Raw genomic sequence first — 25,297 nt, forward strand, 5'->3', positions numbered from 1 at the left:
CAAACCCAGAGCCTTCCAGCTGGGAGTCCAACCTCCCTAATCACCACCTCACAGGCGTTGAACATAGCGGTGAGTGCCCTGATGATTCATCCGTTAAACACCGTTGAACCGTCTGCCCTTCCCCCCGTCTGTAGGTGATGACGCCAGCGGTTCAGGAAGCGGGATATGCGCCGACGACTGCCCCCCGAGCCCGCGTCTCATCGTCCCGATGACGGAGCCCCCCATGGTGTACGCCCGCCCGGAGAACGAGAGGGTGGTCAAGGGGTCGGCCAGCCAGAACCTCCCCTGCGTCCTCAGCTCCCTGCTCTCATTGGCCGCGTTGCTGCTGCTGCTGTGGCGATAATTGACAGGTGGAATCTGCCAATCGGGACTGAGTTTGGGACACTGGGAGAGGGTTTGGCTTATAAGGCAATGCGGTGGGCGGGGTTTAAGAGGGGCGGGACAAGAAGTCTGGAGTCAGTTACTTTTGCCAAAACTTAACAGTTATGAGGAAAGAAAAAAAATATATATACAGATGGACATCCTTTTGGGTCACGTGTTAGAACAGACAGAACAACGAGTATTCCTAGTATTCACAGTTTTTCAGTTCTGCTCTTGGTCTTTTTTTATTTTGTGCTATATTATGACACAATTAGAGCTGGTCTTTTTGCATCTTCTAACGTTTTTTGTTTCTGGGTGTGTGGGTTCTCCGGAGGTGATGTGTGTGTACACGAGGCACGTGACAGACGGTACGAGCTGGGATGCTAGCTGTTGGTTGGGTCGCATCACGGGAGGGGGGAGCCAGGGGTTTCGGGGAGCTTCTGCAACACAGCTGAGCCACGTTGATTAGTGCCACGTCTGTCAAATTTATATATTTACGATTATTTATTTATTAATGATTCTGGAAAATTTGAGCGCCCAAGTGGTTTTCCCCACTCTGTAACATTCATAGAAAAAAAATTAACTTTAAATGGAATTTAACCATTGGCAAGGGGATAATCTGAACATGGCCATGGGTAAGCCCCGCCAAACCTCTTAAGATATTAAAGCCACAACATCATCACACACACACACATACACATATATATATATGACCCCCTGCTACACACGCATGCACGCACACACACACACACACACACAGACACACACACACACACACGCACTCCCCCCTGCATCAGCACTTTGTGACGTTTAGTCATGTAAGCTGTAATAATAGCTGTGATCACACTCACAGAGACCACGGCCCCTCCACTGTGAAAGAAATGTGACCCTTCATCACCCCCCGCCCGCCACCCCCTAACCCTCATCCTCATCATCATCATCATCACTGAACCCCCCCCCCCCCAGCTCCACCCCAGAGCCCATCCCCTACGCCCGGCCCCTGGGAGGAAGGCCCCATGTAAGCAGAAAACATGCTAGGCTATGCCCTGTGGGTCTCGGGTGACCTTCCTTCCATAGATCAATGTTTGGGGAGCTGGGGTGTGTCATTTAAGAACCTCTAGCTGTCCCCCCTCCTCTCCTCTCTCCCTCCACCTTCCACCTCCCCCACCTTCCCCTGCCCTATCCCCACCACCCTCTTCCCATTCCCTGCCTAGTCAAGGAATGAGAGTTAGAACACGGCATTGGAAATGAATAGGGTTTCGAATAATGGGAAAATCAATGTTGTCACCAAAAAGGAGAAATAGCAAGCGCCAGCATATCAGCTTTTTTTTGTTGGGTCAATTGTAGGCAAAAAAACAAAAACAAACAAAAATAATGAATGTGCTCCATTGATGTGCTATTTCATGAGCTCTACAGAGCCTGTATGTTTGCAGGAAGATACCATAACCACAACCAGCGTTGGTGTATATTTTTGTTCATATTTTTTCAAACAATGTTCTATATCAGAGCACAAGCCGTCTCACTACCCAGAGAGCTTCACGGTACTATAACCACTTGTTCCATCACAGACTGTCTACCGCTATACAGAACGAACACACAAGCTCATAGGACATTCAATCTGGCACAGAGATGAATATATGGCGTGTACCCCGGCCATTTCATCTAGCTCCTATCTTCTCCTCCAGCTCACTGTATTCCCTTTCCTCATTTTCTTGCTCTATTTCCTGTATATTTTTTTCAATTGCGGGTTCTTCTATTTCCTCCCCTCACTTCATCGGTCTGCACGAACTTCAAAGTCGGTCTCCCTCACGAGGCACAGCCCGACATAACCATGACGTTGTGTTTGATTTAAACGTAAACCCTACTGGGGATTGTTTGGGCGGGTGGGGTGATGCAACGTTAAGACCTCACTGAGCTGAAGATCACTTTTTGGCAGGAAGCAGTGCCGGTGCAGAACTTTACTGAAAGGTCAGCAATCTCATTTGGAAATGACGTGTGTTGAGGTGCAGGACAGCTGTGGATGTTTGCTTGTATGTATTTCGGTATGAAGGTATGTATGTATATGTGTATGCATACACGTTGTGTGCAGGCATCAGTGTTTGTTGCTTTGTGTTTGAGAAGGTAAGGCAAAGAGAGAAGGAGAGGGGAAAAACAGAGGAGAGAACGATGCATCTGAGACCAGTGATTTCAGTGTACTGCATCAATCTGTGAAGCATTAGTTTGCCGATTATTATAATAATTGATTTTTGGATGGAGGCTGCCATGGAAGGAGGCCTTTGATTCAAGGAGCCTAATGTTTTAGCTTGGCTAACGAGGCCTGGGAGATCGGGTTAAGGTTTTAATTGTTGTGTTAGTCATTCGAATGCACAATGGCTACGATCGTACAGAAGTAGAGCGAGGGAGGTCGTTACACGCATCATTAGATAATCGGCTGGGGTCCTCCGTATAAGGCTCAGACCATTGCAGGGAGATCAGATCCTCAGATGAATTGGGAATCAGGGCATTGCGTGCGATCCACAGCTGAACCCAGCCCACCACACCAGAGGTCTGGTTGACCAGACCTGCTGGTACCGGTTCCCAGCTGGACCGTCCCTCGAATGGCAACACAAAGGAAAGAAGGGGCTGACACACGAACAGTGACGGTGCTGAGATCTGCAAATGTTCAGCATCTGGTCCGCTCAACAATAAGATCTGTTTTTGTTCGCCTGCTTGTTTTCCACAGGGGGCTTGAGCTGACGCTATTCATGCCAAATCACAGAAATAAGAGCCAGATCATTCCAATACATTTAAAAAAAAACCCACATACCTCCTGAAAAACTATTCTTAATAAATAACCGAACAAGCAAAGGACTTTTACCACAGCTCATGGAGGCGGATTGGGAAGACAAATAAGAAGAGCCGTTGCCTTCGCCTCCACCTGGGGATAACAGCTTGCCTACTATGATTACCTGATTGATCGCACCTGTGTCACTGTTCCTTCGGATTTTAGTCCCCTTCTTGCCAGGCGCCTCCCAACTGACATCTGTTGGCAGATAGGACCCTTGTCCTTGGCTGTCTCTCTCTCTCTCTCTCTCTCTCTCTCTCTCTCTCTCTCTCTCTCTCTCTCTCTCTCTCTCTCTCTCTCTCTCTCTCTCTCTCTCTCTCTCTCTCTCTCTCTCTCTCCCCTTCGTCTTTATTTACTATGTTTCTCAGGCCATTTTGGTGCTCGAAAAATGCGCTTTTGTTGTTTTTATTTCTGACCGACCCCTGCTACGATCGGTATGAGCTGAGGCTAGGAGTGTACGTTTGTGTCTGATGGATGTCTTTGTTTCTTTATTGAGATGTCTCTTGGTCCCCGGTTTAGACCTTAGCCTGTGACTGCCTTTCGAAAACATTGTTGTGGTTGGGGGTCAATTCAATATCTGATAAAAGATAAGAAAGAAAGTAAGATAAGGGGCTATAGCTTCTAAGGGAACTCATTGGTCACGGTGATCTGCACTGAACCTGTGCTCTCCGGCCTCTCTGTCACTGTCATAGGGGAAGGACCACAACCTTTTGTGGGGACATTCCAATAAAAAGATCTGCGACTTACAGTATGTTCAATTGACATCACTTTCAATGGCTATGCACCACGATGTCATCGGCCAAAATTTGCACAACCCCATTCCAACGTGCCCCCCCCCCCCCCCCCCCCCCCGCGCCTGGCCTTCCCACCCTCCATCCTTTGGTCTTCTCCTGTCTCTCCTCTTCCGCTTTTGATTTTTTTGTTTGCTTGTGCCACCACTTCTGTCCCCCCCCACCCCTTAAATACGCTGCACTTTTATAAGGCCAATATAATGGCATTGTCTGCACAAAATAAGACTACAAAATGGTGGATCAATAGCCGAGTCACGGGGCCCGTTCCAGAAATGGTCATTGATTTGAGATGTGTGTATGCAGACAGATATGGACCAGCGATGTCACACCTGTGGTGAAACGGCACACTAACACACACACACACACACACACACACACACACACACACACACACACACACACACACACACACACACACACACACACACACACACACACACACACACACACACACACACACACGAGGGGCCCTGGGGTCTGTCTGAGATGCCAAGGAGCTGAAGGATGTGGCTCCAAGGCTAAATTCTGTGTGATATGTTTTCGATCCTGCCATGTCTTAGCGCGTGGTCAAGGAAAGCCACCCACTGATCCTAGATCTGACGACGATAGACAACATTACTAATGAGTTGAATGTGGCTGGAGAAGTGCCAATTAAAGAAAATACAAGTTTTGTTTAGTTTTTTTGTATGTAAAGCCTATGGAGGGTTGGTGTTTATTGTGAAGAGAGAATCCAGACAGAGGTTGGAAAAAAAAATACAAATGTGTCATTTGCTGTCATTTGTTCCCGGAATCTATGTCAATTATATACATTGTACAATTTTCATGATGTATGTGTCTTTTTTTGGTTGCAAAATATGTATAGATGACATCTATGTGTGTGTGTGTGTGTGTGTGTGTGTGTGTGTGTGTGTGTGTGTGTGTGTGTGTGTGTGTGTGTGTTTGTTTACGTGTGTTTGTTTGACCAATAGGACACCACCAACACATTAGAAGACATGCAGCCCGCACAGTACTCTTCCAACCATGCAAAGTTGTCCTTGTGTGCCTGCTTCAGCTTCATCTTAGCTGCAATATCTTCTGCCTGTAAAGGCCCAACACACTGTAATGAGGATGTCAGAGGTGACAGCTGCTGTCTGCTTGTAAAGTGCTTTGTGGTGTGTTTTCCACGCCCACTGTGCCCACTGTGCCCACTGTCCACACACCGAGAAGAAGGGTAAGCAAGACCCAAGGGAAGTGTGTGTGTGTGTGTGTTTGTCTGTGTTTGTATCTGTGTGTAAAATGTGAGTGTCTCTTTATAAAACCTCCATGCGCTCCACAGAAACGGAAGCGGTTCCGGCGGAGAGAGCTCAGAGCTCAGTACATCATTATTTCCCCCCTGCCTGTCACAGTTTCAGTGACACAATGTATAAGTAACGACACACTAGAACCAAAGAGGGGGTGGGGGGGGCCGTCAGGCTCAGCTCATGGGCAATATTTCACCACCATCCCGAACATCATATAATTACGTCACCGTATATGTAGGCCTACGAGGAATGGGGACATCCCCCAGGCACAGATTTGCAAAGAAACACTGTGTTTGAGTTGCCACAACAATGAGATTGAACTGAGGGAAGGAGTTTGCGCGGAATGTCACATCCGCCCATATGGTATAGATATGAAACTAGACGCCCTCAAGGAGAGCTCCTACACGCTTAGTTCACATGCTCAACAATGCGCTGGTGGACTCTTCAGTCGTCCTCGTTCGATGCTGTAGAGAGATGCCAGAAGATTACGACTGTCATGAGACCAATTACCTGTATGACACACAATTTATAAATTGTTCAATGTTTTTTCGTCTTTTGACACATTTCTCCTGTCGCCTCAGTTGCTTATTCATGCAGCTCCTGCTCATGCCTGTAACTAATGCAATCGCAGAAAAACAGACACAGACACACACTCCTACACACACACCACACACATGCAATCACAAACAGACGTGTGCGTGTGGGCGTAACAAAAAGGCACACACACAAATATACAAACACAAAGACACACAGACACGCACACACACACACACACACACACACACACACACACACACACACACACACACACACACACACACACACACGCAGGTATGTGCAGTTTATTCTTAGCCCCCGCATGCCCTTTTGATCAAAGTGCTTTTATGATTCAATGCAGTGCACGGCCACGCTGTTAGAAGTATCAGCTCAAACTGGCCCCGCCATCAATAAAACCTCCACTGCTCAACACAAAAACCAACTGCCTCACTCCTGGTTTTAAAAGTTTTTTTCCCTTATGGCCTTTTTTAACTATTAGCCATAACACGTTGACCCCAGTAGCTTGGGGAAGAGTAGTGACATCCTGTGTTCTCCCATATTTTTTTTACCAGCACAATGGCAGAATTATTCAAATAAATGTCATCATACGGTTAGATTAAATATTTGCGTTATAAAGTTAGGTTACATATTTTGGATTTTCTTCTCTGATTTGGTCATTTTTCCTTCGACAGTGGTTATACCTCTTAGAACTGTTAGTCTATTAAGCTAGGGGACATGTGAAGAGATTCATCGGCCATTATAATTTTTTGAGCCGCTGTCCCCACCTCAACACTTTGAACATGTAATACTTCTGAGAATCCGGGCTGGGTTTCACTTCAAAATGAAGGATTGGGACTGAAATACTCAGTAACTTTCAACTTTTAATGTCATGCCTGAAAGCTAAGCCAAAGACTCACTCCTTTCTTTGGCTAAATCTCCTCAAAGAGCTACAAATATATTCCTGAGATCTCTTGCATGTTGGCTAATTAGACACATTCCTCTCATCCCCAAAGCCTCTTGGCTTTATCATATCTGATCTGTGATGAGGCTCACTCTCTCTATTTCTCTCCGTCTGTAATTCTTTCTATCCGTCTTTCATCAGTCGTCTGAAGAGTTGTTGTAAAATTCATCATAAACGCGCAGGTCCTTTAGATCAAGTGCTAAACAGCAATGAGTGGTGTCTGGCAGAAGAGTGATTTGATTGCGGTCTAGTGGCCACCGAATGTCCTGATTTACTTCTTGATGTAGACGTGCAAATACTGCCATCGTGTGGTAAAGGAGAAAGATTACAGCGGGAGATAACTTCAAGGAATGCTGACAAAGGATTCAGGTCATAGAACAGAAGGATCGGCATCTTGGTGGTTGAAAATATACAGGGTCTGTCGTTGTGATGGTGCCAAGTTCTAACAGAGCAAACTGTTTGGTGGGCATGTCTTCAGTCTACGATGGCATGTAAAACATAGAAAAAAAATCAAAAATACATCTCGAGATGGCTAGGATAAACGTGACCATACTATTACAAATCATAGAGGTGGCTAGGTTGAATACAAAGTAGGTTGAGGCTCTTTCAGATTTGAAGGAAAGTCGTTGAAAAAGTGTGTACAAATATTGAATTGTTGTTTTACATCACATTTCATTTGGTGGGGTTTTCACTGTATTAACCAGAGGCGGACAGAGTACACAGCTTCCTTACTTGAGTAAAAGTACAGAAACCCCTTGCTAAATTTTACTCAAGGTCAAGTAAAAGTACTACAGTCAGATGTCTACTTAGTTAAAGTACTGAAGTACTTGTTTTTAAAAGTACTTGAGTATCAAGAGTACAAGGGTACATTTTCTAAATAATGCATTACTACTGCCACAGTGCTTACATATATGTAAAGAAACGTCCTACATGGAGTTATGAAAAATGTTAATACCTTGGAGAATGTAAAAGGAATTGAAAGTAAAATCAAGTCATTTTCATCTTTTTACCATGTTGCTCTATTTAACATTTCTCACTTGCCCACAAGGCAATAGCACAATAGTATACAGTATAACAGTATACTCAAGAACATAAAAACAATTGCTCAGCTTACATAAATATGTAATATCAGAAAAGAAAATTCAGCTAACAATTGTATGTATGTGTGAGTTTCTCTGTTTTTTCATCAATCAAATCAACAATCGTCTCTCATCTAAATCTGACCATGGAGTTGACTTTGGCGGAAAGCGAAGGTGATTGCTGATAGGCTGAAGGCTGTCCTAATCAGTGGCGCCTGCACAATCCAATCACGTTTGAGAGGGAAACAACACATCTAGGGTTTCCGAAATTTTTCTTTTCTCCTTTTATTTTTTAGAAGAAGTAACGGGTACTCACGGTTATGGATAGAAATGTAGCAGAGTAAAGAGTACAATATTTGCCTCTCAAATTTACTTGAGTAAAGTCATGAGTACTCCCCAAAAATGATACTCGAGTAAAGTACAGATCCTCAAGTAAATGTACTCCGTTACTGTCCGGCTCTGGTATTAACATTCAAGTATACAGATACGATATCTCTGATGATTAAACAGGCTCCAAGACAGACTGTCCTTGGTTTTACTCCTGGCCCAGAGGAGAGAAAAACACAACTCTAGTTACAAACCGAAGCACAATGTGCGACACGTTCCACACCCATACAATGCATCAGTGCACATTTAACTGCCATGTCTGAAAGTTCACACTTGAGTATCCCTGCAATCTCCATCAGGTTGTTGGGTTTTTTGTTCTCCATTGGCTGCCAGCCCACTGGCTATTTTTATTATGGAGCTCCCCATGTGACATGGCATGAGTGACACCAGACACCCGCTTAGGAAGGACTCCTTCAGGGGGACAGCCAGTCTGTCTGGACCAGATAGTCCTTCCAGACCGCAGGTTACAGTGCCAGGGCTTAAAGCCATGGGCGAACAGCCATGGAAACTAAATGGGTTTGTTATCACTGTCATTTTGTATTCATGGGCCAAATTATGTAAAATGGTGGCTCATATGAACACCATCTTAAGAAATACATTTACTTTATTGTAAAATCCACACCTGTGTTTTTTATTTTTTTGGTTTGTTTTGTTTTTATTTAAGCAGGGTTGGTGTTGTTAATGGAAGGGGGATAATTGAAAGTAGGTGAAGGTAATTAGGTATTTATTTGTCCACATCAACATTTGTGTTTTGTTTGGAAGATAACCACTTGTGTCTGTAGCAAAGAGGCACTTGATTTGAAAGTTAAAGCAGCTGAACTATGATTAATTAAGAGATAAGGTGAATTAAGAACAATGAAAGGAATAACCTTAGGCATGAAAGACAGTTTTCTGTTATTATTGGACTACTTTTATATGTATATGGTCAAGGAGAACTTATAGTCTTTGTATATCCCTCAGGGTGTATTTTGACTCAGGGCAGACCTGCAAGGACCACGTGATAATCAGAGATACTTCTTAGAAAAGTATTAATGTCATGAAATGTTTGGCTGGAACAAAGTAGGGAGCTGAAAGATGTGCATTGAAAGTACTTTAGGTTTCAACATGTGGATGAAAGGACTTCTGAGGCTCATCTTAAACGTCTGGTGAGGTAGGATTTGTGGAATTTAAGTTGCATGGACATTTCCTTCCTTTTCTTTGATTAATTGGGCATTGATTTTCATGGCATTAAATGTCCTGTCTCTTTCTTTCCCACCCATTCTGTGGTGTTGTTTACTATGTATATTACTGTATTGCATTGTGTTTAATTGAATGCTGCTGCTGCTCTCTTGGCCAGGCACCTTGTAAAATAGTTTATTCTCAAAAGGATTGTTAAAAAAGAACTTGTTTAACAAAAATGTTTTGTTAAAGGTCCCATGGCATGCTACTTTATGGATGCTTTAATATAGATATCGGTGGGCCCTAGGGGTGTAACGGTACACAAAAGTCATGGTTCGGTACGCACCTCGGTTTTTAAGTCACGGTATGGTACGGTTAATAGTTATGGGGAAAATTTAAGAAAACTGCTTGTTTCTCAACCCATAGATAAGCAGTAATGAAAACACCAATAAACTCTGTTATGGCATTTGCATTTCTGAATTCCCATACAGGGGTTGTTGAAATAGTGTTGTGAGCGGGGTTTGCACAGCTAGTTTTTTTTTCACAGCAACGATGATAGTAACACCTGGATGGTGCCTTTTCAAATGCGTGTGCATGTTAAAGTGCTGTACATGGACACGGAGAGCCCTCTCCATAGCCGGAGAGCCTGTCGGAGACCCTCTCCGTAGCTTAGGTGCACATCCAATATTTTTTAACTATCAGTCGACGCCATGGACCTATTGGTCGACGCAACGGAGACGGCAAGGGCTGTGATCATTGGTCCTCTAACATAATTATTTCCTGACTCACTTCTCCGGTTTGACTTTGCACCTTAATTACTTTGTACATTGTTTACTTTGCACCTTAAAGACCAATAAAACACCAAATAAGATTTGAAAAGCTTTGGAAGTTTATTTACAACACTGCTTACATGGTTTTCAGTCAACACATAAGATAGATCGGGCGGCGAATTGCGTTGCGTATGAGACATCCCGACGGAGAGCTGCTGAGCGGATTACAGAGTCGGAGTAGTATACTTTGGCTAAGCGGTCCGGGTGGAACTCCGACTTCAAGTTTTAATTTCCGCATCGTAAAACAAGCCTTTACATTCGCCATTTTAACGCTATGTGCGCCACATTTACGAACCGCGGTACACCTCTGTAACCGCACCGAAGTGCCTGTACCGTGACGGTTCGGTACAATTACGTGTACCGTTACATAGTGGGCCCCTAACACAGTATTTGAAGACGTTCCCGAAATTCAGCCGTGGTGCAGAGCTACAGCCACTACGTGATTGACTGCTGCAGTCAATCATGTTATTCTGACATTCCCCAAACAATATCTAGTCGATGGATCCGTCAGTAGGACTTTTGTTTAAACTTTTGTGTAGAACTGGTCCCCTCGGGAAAGACCCCAAGAGGGGCCCTGCCGTAGAGGGGCCACACTGCCCAAGATAGGGGCCACACTGGGGAGCTGCAGCCACAGTGAACACTCTGCTGGAACTGCATGGCTGAGGAAATGGCTTAAAAAGATTACAATATGTTAGAATACCTTATTAAAAGACAATAAAACATGAGATAAAATCTGATGGGATGATGTATTTCATAGACCAGTGGTTCTCAACCGGTCTCGACCTACATGAATCATTAGTCTTTAAGTCACAACCCGAAAAATTAAATCAATTTACCAATACTGTAGTTATCAACAATGCCTGCAAGTACTTTTTAAAACATCGAAGCTAAACTCGATGAAAGAGCAAGTCATTGAAACATGAAGGGAAATCGAAACCTTAGTTAATTCATGGGCTTCTTTTTAAAGATTTCCGTTTGGAATTTGCTCTGTGAACCACTCCAAATGTTCTTGCTTTCCACCAGTTGAGAATCGGTGACATTGACCATGCATTTTAAATCATTAAACGGTTGATGACATTAAAGGAGTTCTTGAAGGAATATTTTTGTGTGTGTGTGTGTGTGTGTGTGTGTGTGTGTGTGTGTGTGTGTGTGTGTGTGTGTGTGTGTGTGTGTGTGTGTGTGTGTGTGTGTGTGTGTGTGTGTGCGATTAGTTCAAATAACGCAACTGATGCAGAGTAAAAGATACCTTACCGTCAAGCGACTAACTTTGAAAAGCAATGTGTATTAACAACATAACAGGTTTACGTATATAACCTTAGAACATTATTTTAATACAATGTATGAATTTGTCAAAGCATGGATTTGTATGCTGCATTACCACATATCACCAATAGAGGCCAGTGTATTCCCTGAGAGGATCGGGGATGCTGTTGAAGATGCCTGTAACCTTGAATGGTCTGTTTTCCAGTGAAAGCAACAAATCCATCCCAATTCAAATGCAAAGGTGCGTTGGCCTACAGTATGAAAGGGCCTTTAACGAGCATACCGACCCCTCGTCAGGGTCAAAGGTCATAGTCTTCAAAGATAAGTCCTTGAGGCATGGAAAAGGAGAGATGGGGAACACAGCAGATCATTGACTCACCACTCTTTGCCTCTCCACTCATTCTCTCTCTCCATGAACCACAGTGTCTACTGCCTCCGGCTGAACATCTTCAAAGTGGCCTGGTTCTATACCAAGTCCTCGGCAGATTCCTGGTGATGCAGTAGGCCTGTGTAGATGGAATACAGTTAAACACACAACAATATACATAGTACCGCTTATGAAATACATAATTATAATTTGCAGAATGTAGACGTTAGGATTATATCCTATAAAATAACGTATACATTAATTGTACATCACCAACTCTGATTTATCCTATTGTTCGCAATGACAATGAGTTATCACTTTGTAAAGGATTTTACCTTTAGAAGACAGATTGTTATAATTTTTTCTGTGCTTGTTTGCATACTTGTTAGGGAGACATGATATCAAATATTATGGTTGAATGGGTGTGTAAATGAGCTAGAGGGGAAAATAGAGGAAAGTTGTGTGATCTCTCGTCCACTGGTGGGCAGTGTTGCAGAGCTTAGTGAGAAGCCCTCCCGTCAGAGGCTGCCAAGGACTCATGGGGGGAAACGGCAGCAAGATGTAGCTGAAATGGAATGGAAGAGAGCTGGGAAGCATGTTGTTTAAACTCCTCAATGTGTGTTTTAACTCAAGGCTGACTTGGAAGGAACGCAGTTAGATAATCACAACATGTTTAACAATTATTAATGTCATGAGAGGTTTGGCTGGACAAGAGTGGGGATATGGATCAGCCGCAAACACCACGTTTGAAAGACTGGACTGCATTCAAGCCCTTGAGGACCTGCTGCGGTGCATATTCAACAACCCCTAGTGTCAGTCCAGAACGTAAGGGAAATGCCTTCAGAAAAGATAAGAAAACAGCTTTTAGCTGCATACTCGGTTGATTGAGAATGACATAGCGATGTTCATCCAAAAACAGTGCTTGGACCAAGTTGGGGAGAAACAATAGTAAAATAAGTGTGCCTGTGTGTAAAAGGGGGCCAAAGAAATTGGACCTAGAATTGCTTGATGCTGCTAAGGGCAGAGATGGTAAAATAGATTATGCAGTATTCATATGCACATTCAGGATTTAGTGGAAATTAAAAAGCTAACATAGACTTCATCAAAGCAGCAGCCAAAAGTAGAACGAGGAGAGGATAAAAGCAAATGGCAGAGCGGGTGTGATAAAGAAGTGAGGTCACCATTCTACATCTACAATGTGCAAAAGGAGGTATGGATGTTTTAGGAAAGACAAGGAGTGTGGGGAGAGTCAGAAATAGCCATTACATGGATGATAATGGGTCATATTATATGGACTACAGTTTGCGCGAGCGCATTGCGTGCTCTCTACCTCTAGTTGTGATTAAACCCATAGTAATAATGTGGAAACCCCAATTGATAATGTAATACATTTCTGAGTGCATAATATAATAACATTTTGCCTATAATGTTACAATGTATAACATTCGTTCACATCAAATGACCCTTAAAAGCAGTGGCAACATTTAAACATTTTTTAACCATTCAGCGAACAAAAGGCAACGGGCTGATTATCATTTAGGGGGCCACTCAATGACACGCAGAAGCGTCATCAACACGCCCACTAAAGTGGAGTAAGAAATACAGACTTTCTACTCCTCATTCACATGTAAGGTAATTTACGTTCCCTACGGAGAAAATACTACCTCAGAGGTAGTATTATTCAGGAGATTTTCAGGGTACACATGTCAGGATATGTTGTTGACACATACGGCCCATCAAGAGAATATCAGGCCTTACACGTGTGTCTGAATGCAGCTCGTGTGTGAGCATTTGATTACATTATAAAATTAATCAATTTATGGTAGCAGGGGTAATTGTTCAATAGAAAGTGTAGTATAGTTTGCATGCAAATCCATTATTAAATAGCTTTTACTGTTATTCAGGGCTGAAAAGTGCATTGACATTTTAAAATGCAAGGCAACTACTATTGGTTAGTTGAAAATAATAATCATCATTGAGATTAAACATCTCTTCCAGTGTCCTGTCCAAGACAGGCAGCAGTAGCCTACAGTCACACGTAGCATACACACAAAACATAAGAAAAATTAAACAACTATAACAGTCCGCAGGGGGTAAGGGAGATATCAATATCGCAAGACATTTCGGGAGGCTCAAGGAAGAGAGTAATATTAAGTTTGAGCAACAAAGTTTAAAGACATTTCGGGAGGCTCAAGGAGGAGTATAATATTACATTTGAGCAACAGAATGTAGTCTTGTGTTGGACTCTACATACATAATTCACCATACTGTGTAATTGTAAAGTTTTCGTTGCGTCATAGGGACACTGTCTCTTTAAGATCACCTGACTTGGGTGTTGATGTGTTGGTCGGCGCGATGTTTGAATTGAACGTTTTTTTTATGACAAAATAAACGACCTGCCGTTGCTTGTCGAGGTGAGACATTGTCTCTTCCCTTTTATCGCAATTTCTAGACAGAACGTCTTACCTGGGATAGTTTGTCGACAGTGGAGCCGTTATGTTTAAAAAATATAACGTCTTAAGGTGGATTCATACCTCTGGATCCGGACGAAATTCGTCTGTCCGTACCAAACGTTGTCTCCGGTACTACCCTTCATACCTCCGTCCGGTTTGAGCGTTGTTATGGATGTTACACAAAACATCCTCTAGAGGGCAGTGACTGTCGTGTCGCAAATAACCGCCACCGAAAATCGCAAACATGGCATCTGTACAGGATATGACTTTGCTTTGTGTTATCCGAAATCGGCAAAAAAAGGCGTAAAAAGTGTAGGCCTACGCGGCGGTGGCATGTGACTACCCTCGGCAACCCGCAGATTCTCTCCTCAAAATGTTGCGCCATTTTTAAATGACCAGTTACAACTCATTGCCAAAGCAGGTGAACAATAAAATAAAAAGGTCAGGTGTATCGTATAATATAAGTATAAAACATTAAAAACAATATATATATATATATATATATATATATATATATATATATATATATACAAAACAGATATCATACCACTCTCTCTCTATTTTCGCGAATGGTTGGACTCTCTTCCAACCATTCACGCGAATGGTTGGAAGTCGCCTCGATTCCGTTGGTATTGCTCCGTTTCTCCCGGAGCACTCCGGATTCGTAAGCTCAGAGGCGACGGAGCCACTGACGGGCGAAACGACCTCCGGGACCGGACGGAAGGGTCCCTATCCGTATTTACCGTAGGGTGTGAATGGGCCTTTACCTGGGCTATTGTCGCTGCAGTGTGTGCTCGTGCGTGTGTGTCGATGACGGAGCCGTTATGGTTAAGGACAAGTGTCGCTGCAGTGTGTACACGTGCGTGTGTGTTCTTACCTGCGCGTGTGTCGATGGCGGAGCCGTTATGTTTAAAAACATAACGTCTTAACTCGGTGTGTGTGTCGCTGCCTTTGTCTTGGCGTGTGTGTGTGTGTGTGTGTGTGTGTGTGTGTGTGTGTGTGTGTGTGTGTGTGTGTGTGTGTGTGTGTGTGTGTGTGTGTGTGTGTGTGTGTGTGTGTGTGTGAGCTGCCGGCTGCTTGGCACATGCGCACATGACCAACTTGAGCAACTGGTGCGACAGGCCTGGTATTATAGTAGTACGATTTATTTTAAAGAAACATCCATAATGGAGGAGTGATCATTGTCAGGTGACGGAAACCGTGGCACATGGATTGTTGTAATTGAGAACAGAGTCATGTTAAAAGAAGCACTGAGAAGTGAAGGGGTACAAATTAATGAAATGCATACGTTAAATCATCAGGCAATGACTGCTTTGTTTTTTCAGTTTCTAAAGACAACCAAATAGAAGTTATAGTTATTTGTATTGATTGTACTTGTTCTGCCTTGTGTGTTTTATCTATGAAAATTAGGATCCCTGATTCATGCTAAAAGAAACAGCAGGAGCCACAGTATATGGGCCATTCGGGAAGGGTAAGTACACAAATGAATTGTCAATTTTCTGATTAATAGCCATTCAAACTTTGCAAATATCCATATATTATACATAAAATGGTATATCTCTCTTTGATCTGATTGCCATCATTGTTTTAAGCATATTGTCACCTGGTACATTAGTGTCAAGTTTGAAGCTTTTATGACTTACGGCTCAGAATCAGTTGAGGTGTGTGTTTTGTCAAGTTAACTTGTGGTCATTGCATTGAATCCAAAGTGTTGAATGTGTTGAAACATTAAATTTGTTCTTCATTTAATTCAAATTGTGCTTGCTTGAATAGTTTTACGAACATGGCACTTTCCCAGTGGAAATGGCAGTGCTTTGAAGTTTTACATTTAAACGCTGATAATAGTGCCGCCTATTGGCGGATCTGGCCCATCCTTAATTTGTATCCGTTACTTGTTTAACAAGTTCTACAATCATGCCATTTTATATTTTGACCATAGGCTATAGTTTTGGGGATCTCTCAGTAAAGAAGAATAACCCTAACAAATAATAAGCCCGTTCATAAGAACAAAATAAACTAGGATATGCACTAAGAGGGCTTTTTAAAAACCTTATTATTTACGTGTTTAGCAATGCAAAAGACCAGAAATGTTTAAGCTGTTTAGTGTATAATTATTACGTTTATGGGGTGGTGCAATGTACACCTCAACCCTGTGTTTAATACCTACATGATGAAACCGTTCAGATCAGCACATGTTAAGTTCAGTATCTTAACTCACACACCCACGCCACCAGTAGGCCCTACTTACCCTTGTCTGGTTTCGACGGGTTATTAAGGGGCCGAACCAGGAAAGTGCATGGATTGAGTGAGTCATTCACCCATGATTACCAAAGACAATAGTCTGAGATTAGGTGTGGTGAGAAAACTATAACGGTGTGTAGGCCTTCAGTCGATTTGCATGGTATTATCCAAAAACAATTTGTACAATGGAAATAACTTAGACGCTGTACTACGCGGCCACAACTCACACATCTAATGTACAGCGCCTAACAGCATTCAGCTGCAGTGGCGTAACTTGTTAGCCAGGGGGTGCTGTTCCCGCACCACAGAACTGACCAGGTGTAGAAGGGAGTGTCGTGGGACAGAACCATCTTTTATTGAAACCTAGTCGGACTCTGCCAGTTTGGGCATGCTCCCGTGCTGGGTGAGGGAACAAGACACACCACATCACTATTTGACTCACACTATTCCAGACTCTCTTGTTGTTTGAATTGTAAAGCCCGCAATTAGAATGCAGCAATGACCAGACAGTGGGGATGCATGACATCAGTAGGTGTGTGCATGTGGTTCTCATGTGGTTCAGTGGAAGAGAAATTAAAGAATGCAAATAGGTAATGCAAAATATCAACCATTCACAAATCGGGCAACACTTTGTATTTTAAACCCTAAAAGAGTTACATTCCTGTTAATTTCAAGTTGTGTGACCGCCATAGAATTTGGGATGTAAGGAAATAAGGTCAAATAATATCTAAGGGGCTTCTATTCCGAAGTACTTTCGTAAAATGTATTCTTGTCTCTGGAGTGCTGCGGCATCGTCCATCCTATTCACCCTTCTTGTCGGTCGGCACAGAATTCATATATTAGGGAGGGTACCTCTGACCCCCTCCACATCCTCCAGGAGTAGAGTCCCCAAAAGAGAAACTTGGTGTACCACTGATCTAACTGTAACTTCAAGCTACTTTGACATGGTCGGCCATGTTGCCTGGGACATGGCCAGCTTGGCTGGAGGGAGGGAAGGATGGGGGGGGGGGGGGGGGGGCACTGCATTAAAGATGCAGCTGACATTTGAGCTATACCCAAGAGAGGCTGTACACCAAGTCTGCCAGAACCCTGGAACAATCCATAATCAGCCCTGACCTATGACCTGCTGCTGCTGCTGGACCAGGGACTCTGGTGGGAGGCCGAGGGACTATGGAGGAGGCCTGGCCTCCGACGCTCGCGCCTCCTCACGGCCTGGCTACCAAGAGAGGGCCGGTCATAGCACTCACTATGAAAGCTTTGATAAAAAAGTCTTTCTCTTATTTAATATGTGGATTTGATGAGTATGTGCTACGTTTTTTACGTAGACCCTTTTATTTTTACTGATACACTTTAATCACATTTGGATTCAATCACCACATTCAAGGCATCTTTGAGCAGGAAGTTCTCCGACCCCTTCCTGCTGCATAATCCCATGTATCTGGATTGATGTCTAAATCACTTGGCATAAAGGCGTCTGCCAAATAAGGGCACACCTTCTTCCATTATCACAGAAGAGTGCTCCGTTGGTGGAGCGGGACTGACCTAGGCCTGAACATCTCTTTACTGTGCCTTGGGTGTGTCTTCCGGTGTATGTTGGGTATAAACGTGAATGTACGCGTGCGTGTGTGCGTGCATGCTCGTTTGTCTATGAGGCTGTACCGCACGTAAAGGAGATGGCAAGGAGTAGATACGGCAGCTGAGCACCCTGTGACTAAGTGGCTCCGTCGAGCCAACAGGGCGTGCTGCTGCCGCTGACGGTAACGCTCAGGCAATGTTTTACTGTATCGTCGTATTTCATTCCCTGGGAAGAGGACAGTTGAATCAATTCAATCAGACACCTGCATCACAAGTAGGAGACCGAGGTTTGCTAGGTTTAGTACTTTTGAAGCCATGAGTTAATACCCTGTCATCGTTAGTAGCGATTACAACAATGTCCTACGTTGTGTTTTGGATATAGGTAGAGGCTTTTGATGCATCTCATTTGGTGGCGTGCTTGGCGAGACGTGTTTCCGTGTCCTTCTCGTAGACCCAGGCCATGTTCTAATTGGATAACTTGTGCCCTATATAGCGCACTATTTAAGGAATCATTTAGGGCATTTTGTAGTGTTCCGCAATATATCCCACAATGCAGATTTTTCCTTGAATTCCCCCTATACTTGTTACCTTAAATGCAGTACTACATAGTGTATTTCACTATATAGGTATTAGGAAAAGAGGTCACAACTGAGACAATTGGAACACGGCCCCAGACTGGCGTCTGGGGCTCGGTTCATCTCAACCCTCCCCATAGCTTGAGCAATAGCTCTGTAGCCCAAAAAACTGCACTAGTTTTGGTAGCTAGGCACCTGTCTACTGTCGCTCTGCCGTCAAAACAAAAAACATATGTTGGTATTTAATTTGGGGTGTTTTATGGAACGTTTTTAATTGTTTCCATGCTTTTGCTAAGCCTTAGGCCCCGTTTACACGAGGACGCTTGCGGGTGAAAACGACAAAATATTTTATCGGAAGTGCCTTTCGTTTAGACGGTGACGGCGTTTTTGGGGCATGAAAACGCATAAATCTGAAACCACCCTCCAGAGTGGAAAAGTTTAAAACGCTCCGCCGTAGCGTTTCCGTCTAAACTGCCAAGACGCAAAACACTGCTCAGATCTGCTCACGTCGCGTACGCGTTTACGTCACATACATGTGCCAGTACAAGGAAATAAACAAACATGTCAGATTATTTCCATGCGTCGGACCTTCAAGCTGCTCTGGCAGCTCTAACAAGCATACAGGAGTATTTCCACGAAATGTACAGGATATTTACAGATAGTATTACTGAACATAGAAGGATCTTTTTGGTTTTTGCGGCACGGATAAGAGAAGGAAGATTCTACGCATGCGCTCAGACATGGCGGTGTTGTGTGATAGTCTATCACAGCACCACCTAGCAGCCTGGCATGCATACCCAATCGAATTCCACACACTTTTGCGTCACCGTATGCACGCAGATTTCCTCCCGAAAACGCTTGTCTAAACGCGGAATAAAAAGTGAAGACGCAACGCCACTTTTGCGTCTTCTGTTCAGACCGTCATCGTGTAAACGTAGCCTTTGTGTAATTTCATGTTTTTACAAGTTTGAATACATTAATGAAATTGCCTAACTATTCAGTAGCAGTGTTGTCACATTTCATAACTCAGCTAAGCTGGATATCGTAAATCGCACATCGTAATATTTTCCCAGCACGCTACAAAAAGGCAAAATATATTCTTCAAATCCAAACACACACACATTGCCATGCTTACACACACACACACATACACACGCACACGTACACGCACGAAAAAACACACACGCAAGCGCGCGCACACGCACAGCCTCATTCTCACTCTCACATCCGGTTATCCATCAAGGCCTCAAGGAGCTGAAGGATCAGGGGAGTGGGACCTAAATGAGAAATCATTGACTGGGAAACTGTGTGGTAATGGGGTCTCCTTGTGATTGGATAAGGTCTGTGTGTCAGGCGACGCAGGTTCACCTCGCTTATTGCCATACATAGGGGAGCTTAAAAATAAACATGTTCAAGGATCTGTTTGTAGGAAGTCCACATGTAAAAAACAAAACAAACGTCAGCCAGTTTAAAGTGTATGCTCACTTTGATACATAAGGCAGACTTGTGCAACCGGTCCTTTTTTACACTCAATATATTTATGCCATTGACCTGCATCCATTGCAGCCTACTCACTTCTCAATGTTTTGACATTCATAATGTGATGCATGCTTTGTGTGTTGCATGTTAAGTGTATGTGCTGACACGTATGTTTGTTTGTGTGTGTGTGTGTGTGTGTGTGTGTGTGTGTGTGTGTGTGTGTGTGTGTGTGTGTGTGTGTGTGAGTGTGTGTGTGTGTGTGTGTGTGTTCCTGTACGTGTGTCACATCCTGAGGCAGCAGCCTAAGCAGTGATGTGTTTGTCCTTGCCTGACGGCATTGTTTATTGATGTATTGATGCATGCCGGGAGCGCGAAGATTGCTTGAAAAGGTCGATGTAAGTATCAGAAGGTCAATGCATCAACTCAAACGTACACGGAAACCACAGTTTTATGAGCAAATGGTGTGCCTGTACCCAAATGCTTTATTTTTGATTATTTGTTGAAAAGACTTCCATGTGAATATAGACTTATTTTCTGAGCTATTTCTTAAAAAAATTGGTCCACCCAATGTTTGGCTTTCCCCATTTGGTACCCTGGGGTGCTGATAGGATTTTTAAAAAGCTCCCGTGCACATTGTATTGTCTTCTCTTTTCTGGAGCAGTGCCGTGTTTGCATTCAAATCCAGCACTTGGTTTTCATTTGCCGGCTACTGCAGAGGTCGGGCTGTGACAGGGGATCAGCGTATGCCAGACAGAGGGCAGCTAGATTCAACCTCTCTCCCTCTGTCTCGTTCCCTCTCTGTCTTTCTTTCTGTCTTGTTCTCCCTTGTTCCTCTTCTTCCTCCTAACGCTTATCCCATTTAGAGTAACAGGCTCTGAGATGAGCTTGATGTGTTGTATGTGCATGAACCAGCTGAATCTCTCCGTCTCTCCCTCTCTGTCTCTCTTTCGGTCTCTCCCTCTCTGTCTCTCTCTCTGTATGTCTCTGTGTCTCTTCCCATCTCTCCCTTCCTCCCTCTCCAACACCCTGACCAAAGACAGCGGTTGATAGATTGGACTGAACTATCTGTCACAGGCCAGGGATGGTTAAAATAAAAAATAAAGAGGATGGAGCGAAGAAGACAAATGGATGCCTTCTGATGGTGTTCCAGAGAGAATAATCACAGGAACGGGATAAGCTGTCACTCACGCTCACCGTGGCAACAGGAGGAGCTGTCAAGCTGGTTGTGTTTGTTTCCCATTAACAAGTCCTGCTTTTAAAATAAAGGCTTTTCTTTTTCTCCAATAAGGAAGGGTAATTTATGAAGCTCCCAGAGTCCGTGACCTCGTAATAACACGTTCAGAGGTAAAAAACTATTTACTAAGTGTCAAACGTTGTTTTTGTCAAAGAAACTCATTGGAGGGATTGGAGGGTGGCAAGGGGTGGGGGGGGGGGGGGGAGAAGAGGAAAGGTTGACGTGTGGCTTGAACGGAAGTATTACTGGAGGGTGCGGGTGGAGGCGCTGAAGTTAATGGGGAAACCTCTTGGATACAGCGAGGAGCACAACGCAGTAGCATGGATTAAACCCCCATTAACCTTGTCTATAATTAGAGATGTTTAATCAGGGACAAAAGCGTGCTCCCTAATCATCTTGGCCATCAACGCGTAATAATTAATCAACCACTCCCTTATGAGGCGTTCCGGATGGTTCTGTGTGTCTTTTTTGTGTCTCCCATAGTTTAGGAAGACGAGAAGCATTTGTACCTCACAGAGAGGGGTCGGATGAGGTGCTTGCTATCGGCAAACTGTCTGCAACGCAAGAGCCGTGGCAGCCGCAAGGAGCATATAGAGTGACTAAGCAGTGGAACTTGCTGTTCTGTTATCGATCATCCTCCCACACACTCGGGCATGCACACGGACACACACTCAAAAAAACACATACACATACACTTGCACACACACACATGCACACGCACGCACACTTGAACAGATTTTTTCGAAACACACATGTACACATACATATTCTAGCGAACACACACACAGACAGACCCCTATACACCCAGAGACACATGCATACATACAGGTAGATACACACACACAAGCACACAAACAAATATTCACAGAAATGTCAACCCAATTTATTTAAAGTGCCGGCACCTTTACTCAATACCCTAATATATACTCACCTCAACGTGGAAACACTGTAGGATTGCAGTGCAGTAATGATGCGCTTACTCATTCAGCGCTAGGCCGAAGCGCCGTATTGTGTTGTGATTAATGAGAAGCAAAGCACTTGAATATTGAATCGAGTGAACGTGAGCTTCTCAGGGGTATTAATCAAACTGCGATGCTTAAAACAAATAATGCTTTCCCAGCATCTCTGGATACTTTAATAGCTCTTAGAATAATTGAGTATCATACCCTATTTTCCCTTTTATTTTACACAAATCTACCACAAGCACACATGTGAATAACTACCTGTGTGTGTGTGTGTGTGTGTGTGTGTGTGTGTGTGTGTGTGTGTGTGTGTGTGTGTGTGTGTGTGTGTGTGTGTGTGTGTGTGTGTGTGTGTGTGTGTGTGTGTGCGCCTGTCTGTCTGTCTCTGGGGTCTATCTGTGCCCGCTGTATTGTGATGGATGTGTGTGAGATGTGTGTGTACTGATGGCACGGAGCAGGGACCATCCGTCCCCGTGTCACAAGACGATTAATGACGGGGCTGTATTTAGCTTCCGCCCTCCTCTCCCTGTCTGACCTACTGTCTACACTTTCACTCACACACACATGGACCCGCGCACGCACACGCACGGAAACACACATTCATAGGCACGCGCGGCAAACCTGTCAATGGCAGGTATAACTGAAGACACGAACGCCTAGAAGACCGTCACGATGTTTATGCTGTTTGATCAGAGGAGGCCAATGCGAAATAGCAAATACTATTACATTATCCTCGTTTGCTTGCTTGCCCAAGGCCACAATAAATGTTGACGCTAATGTATTCCACTCCTACAAACTAGGTGTTTTTTCATTTTTACGAAACCCTTTCTTCCACATTTAAACTTTCGTCTGCAACGGTTTAAAAAAAAAGAGTCACATTCTTTAATGAGTCCTTCCACATAGTTCTTCATTCAACCCCTAACAAACTAATTTCCCAATCTGTCTCTCAGGGGACCCCAGACACAGAAGAGAGTGAATAGTGAATGGGACTGACCCTCCACCCAGTTCTCCAAGTGGTTGGCTGCGAGCCCCACATCTGTATTCAGGCCGGAGACTACGTACTCATGCTGTCGATGACCGGCGCTGGGGCTCCAGGAGATGGATGGCGCTGAAGCCTGGGCCTAATAACCAGTCTATCCCCCCCCCCCCCGCCAGACTCGGTGTTGCTCTGCTCTCACCTGGCTCCCCACGCTGTCCTCATATTGACTTGGGCATTTCATTTTCATGCATTCATATTCATCGGCAGACAAGCATTCCAAAGTCCCAGCGCTGTCTGGGTTCCACGACTCCATCACGTCCCCATACAGACCCATTTCCGTCGTCCTTTCCGACTGTACTATTATATTCATCAATCCTGGTGGTGAGTGTGTGTGGTGTGTGTGTGTGGTGTGTGTGTAGTGTGTAGTGTCTGTGTGTATAGGGGTGCGGTAATACACCATGCAAGAGAAATGTTCACTTTTGTTTCGCTTTGCTAGATAAAGCCTAATTGCATGGGCTATCTCTCCGTTGACACATGTTTTTCATGCATTTCTCCCAGGCTCTTTGTATGTATATCATAGTGCTGGGGTAGATTACAGGCTAACTGCCCATTTCAATCAGAGGCACGCTCGTTGAGAAAATTAAGACCGTTCATTGCACACATGGTAGTAGTACAAGAAATATTTTGTGGAAAAAAGGCTGTTTGCTTTAGGGTTGTTCATTAATTAGCATCCCCGCTAGTAGACAGTATAAATACACACTTATCTTAACCACATTATCATTCAAACTGACGGCAGTATGGGAGCAACGTCTGTCAGCCTTTTCCGAAAAAGTAAGCATGGAAATCCCCAATGCGGTTCCGCTTCCCGCTTCGGTCGGTCGGTCGGACGAACGTGAAGCCTGCCAATCAGAGTGGAGAGGTAAGCGTTGGCACATGGAAGCTGGCTGCTAGTGTTGGAAGATGAAAGCTTAAAGAAGCCCCAGAACAAGGTGAGCTTTAGTGATGAATCGCGGGCTGTCATGGGATTGCCATGGCAGGTTTCACTCCTAGAGGTGAGCAGAAACCAATAAAAGGGCTGGAAGAGTTTTAGACCATATTTCATCACTCTGGATTAGTTCAAATTGTTGTTCGTGATTATTAAAAAGTGAGCAGTGTTCACGAACAGGAAGATACTTTGGGTCAACTTTCAAGCTATTGCAAAAAAAGAAAATAAATGAAACCTTAAAATATCCAGCCATGCGCATACACCACTCTACAGATAAAGCTCAGGTTACAATGCTAGATAATTGAACTGAAAATAGCCACTGGGTAAGCTTCAACAGAGGCAGAGATTAAACATATTATCTGCCACCAGAGACGGCAAACCTCAGCCTACAGATACCTGGGATTATAAAGACAATCATAAGAGGCAAAGGAGGGTTGGTTAACAATATGGCTGTACAACGGATTACACGGAGAGGAAGAACAGTAGGACTGGTGCACACACAGGACTACGCACTACATGTCCTGTGATTAATTAGATGGGTGTGGGGCCCAGCAGCAGACGTGAGCTAATAGAGCGAGAGACGGCATGAAATCACACGCAGATTCACTCGGGGAACGGACCGCCCAGCAACAGGAGGGGCCAGGGGAGCCGGGAATTTGAGAACCATGGTGAAAAGGTAACGCATGAGCGTGCACTCAGTTCATCAAGAAGACCGCCCCAGATGTCTCCAACGTGAATGAAATCGTGTGTGTGTGTGTGTGTGTGTGTGTGTGTGTGTGTGTGTGTGTGTGTGTGTGTGTGTGTGTGTGTGTGTGTGTGTGTGTGTGTGTGTGTGTGTGTGTGTGTGTGTGTGTGTGTGTGTGTGCAGTATGTGCACCAACATGCCTTCCCCATGCTCTTGGTTTGGCGTCATCCTCCATTTCACACTTCCTGCTCAGCTCCATTTCAAAATGGAGTACATTTAAATGTATTCATTT

The 25,297-nt window shown here is 44.1% G+C and overlaps 1 protein-coding gene across 2 annotated transcripts in view; it reads left to right on the top strand.

Moving 5' to 3' along the window:
- Positions 1–4,796, top strand: part of gpc1b (glypican 1b) — an 86,419-nt gene extending 81,623 nt beyond the window's left edge. For both annotated transcript variants that reach the window (XM_060059359.1, XM_060059360.1), the window contains one exon: positions 135–4,796. In XM_060059359.1, coding sequence (XP_059915342.1) covers positions 135–343 — 209 coding nt within the window. In that variant the 3' untranslated portion in view covers positions 344–4,796. The remainder of the gene's footprint in view (positions 1–134) is intronic.
- The last annotated feature ends 20,501 nt before the right edge of the window (positions 4,797–25,297 follow it).

Source organism: Gadus macrocephalus, chromosome 8 (genome assembly GCF_031168955.1).
Source record: "Gadus macrocephalus chromosome 8, ASM3116895v1".
NCBI classification, from domain to species: domain Eukaryota; kingdom Metazoa; phylum Chordata; class Actinopteri; order Gadiformes; family Gadidae; genus Gadus; species Gadus macrocephalus.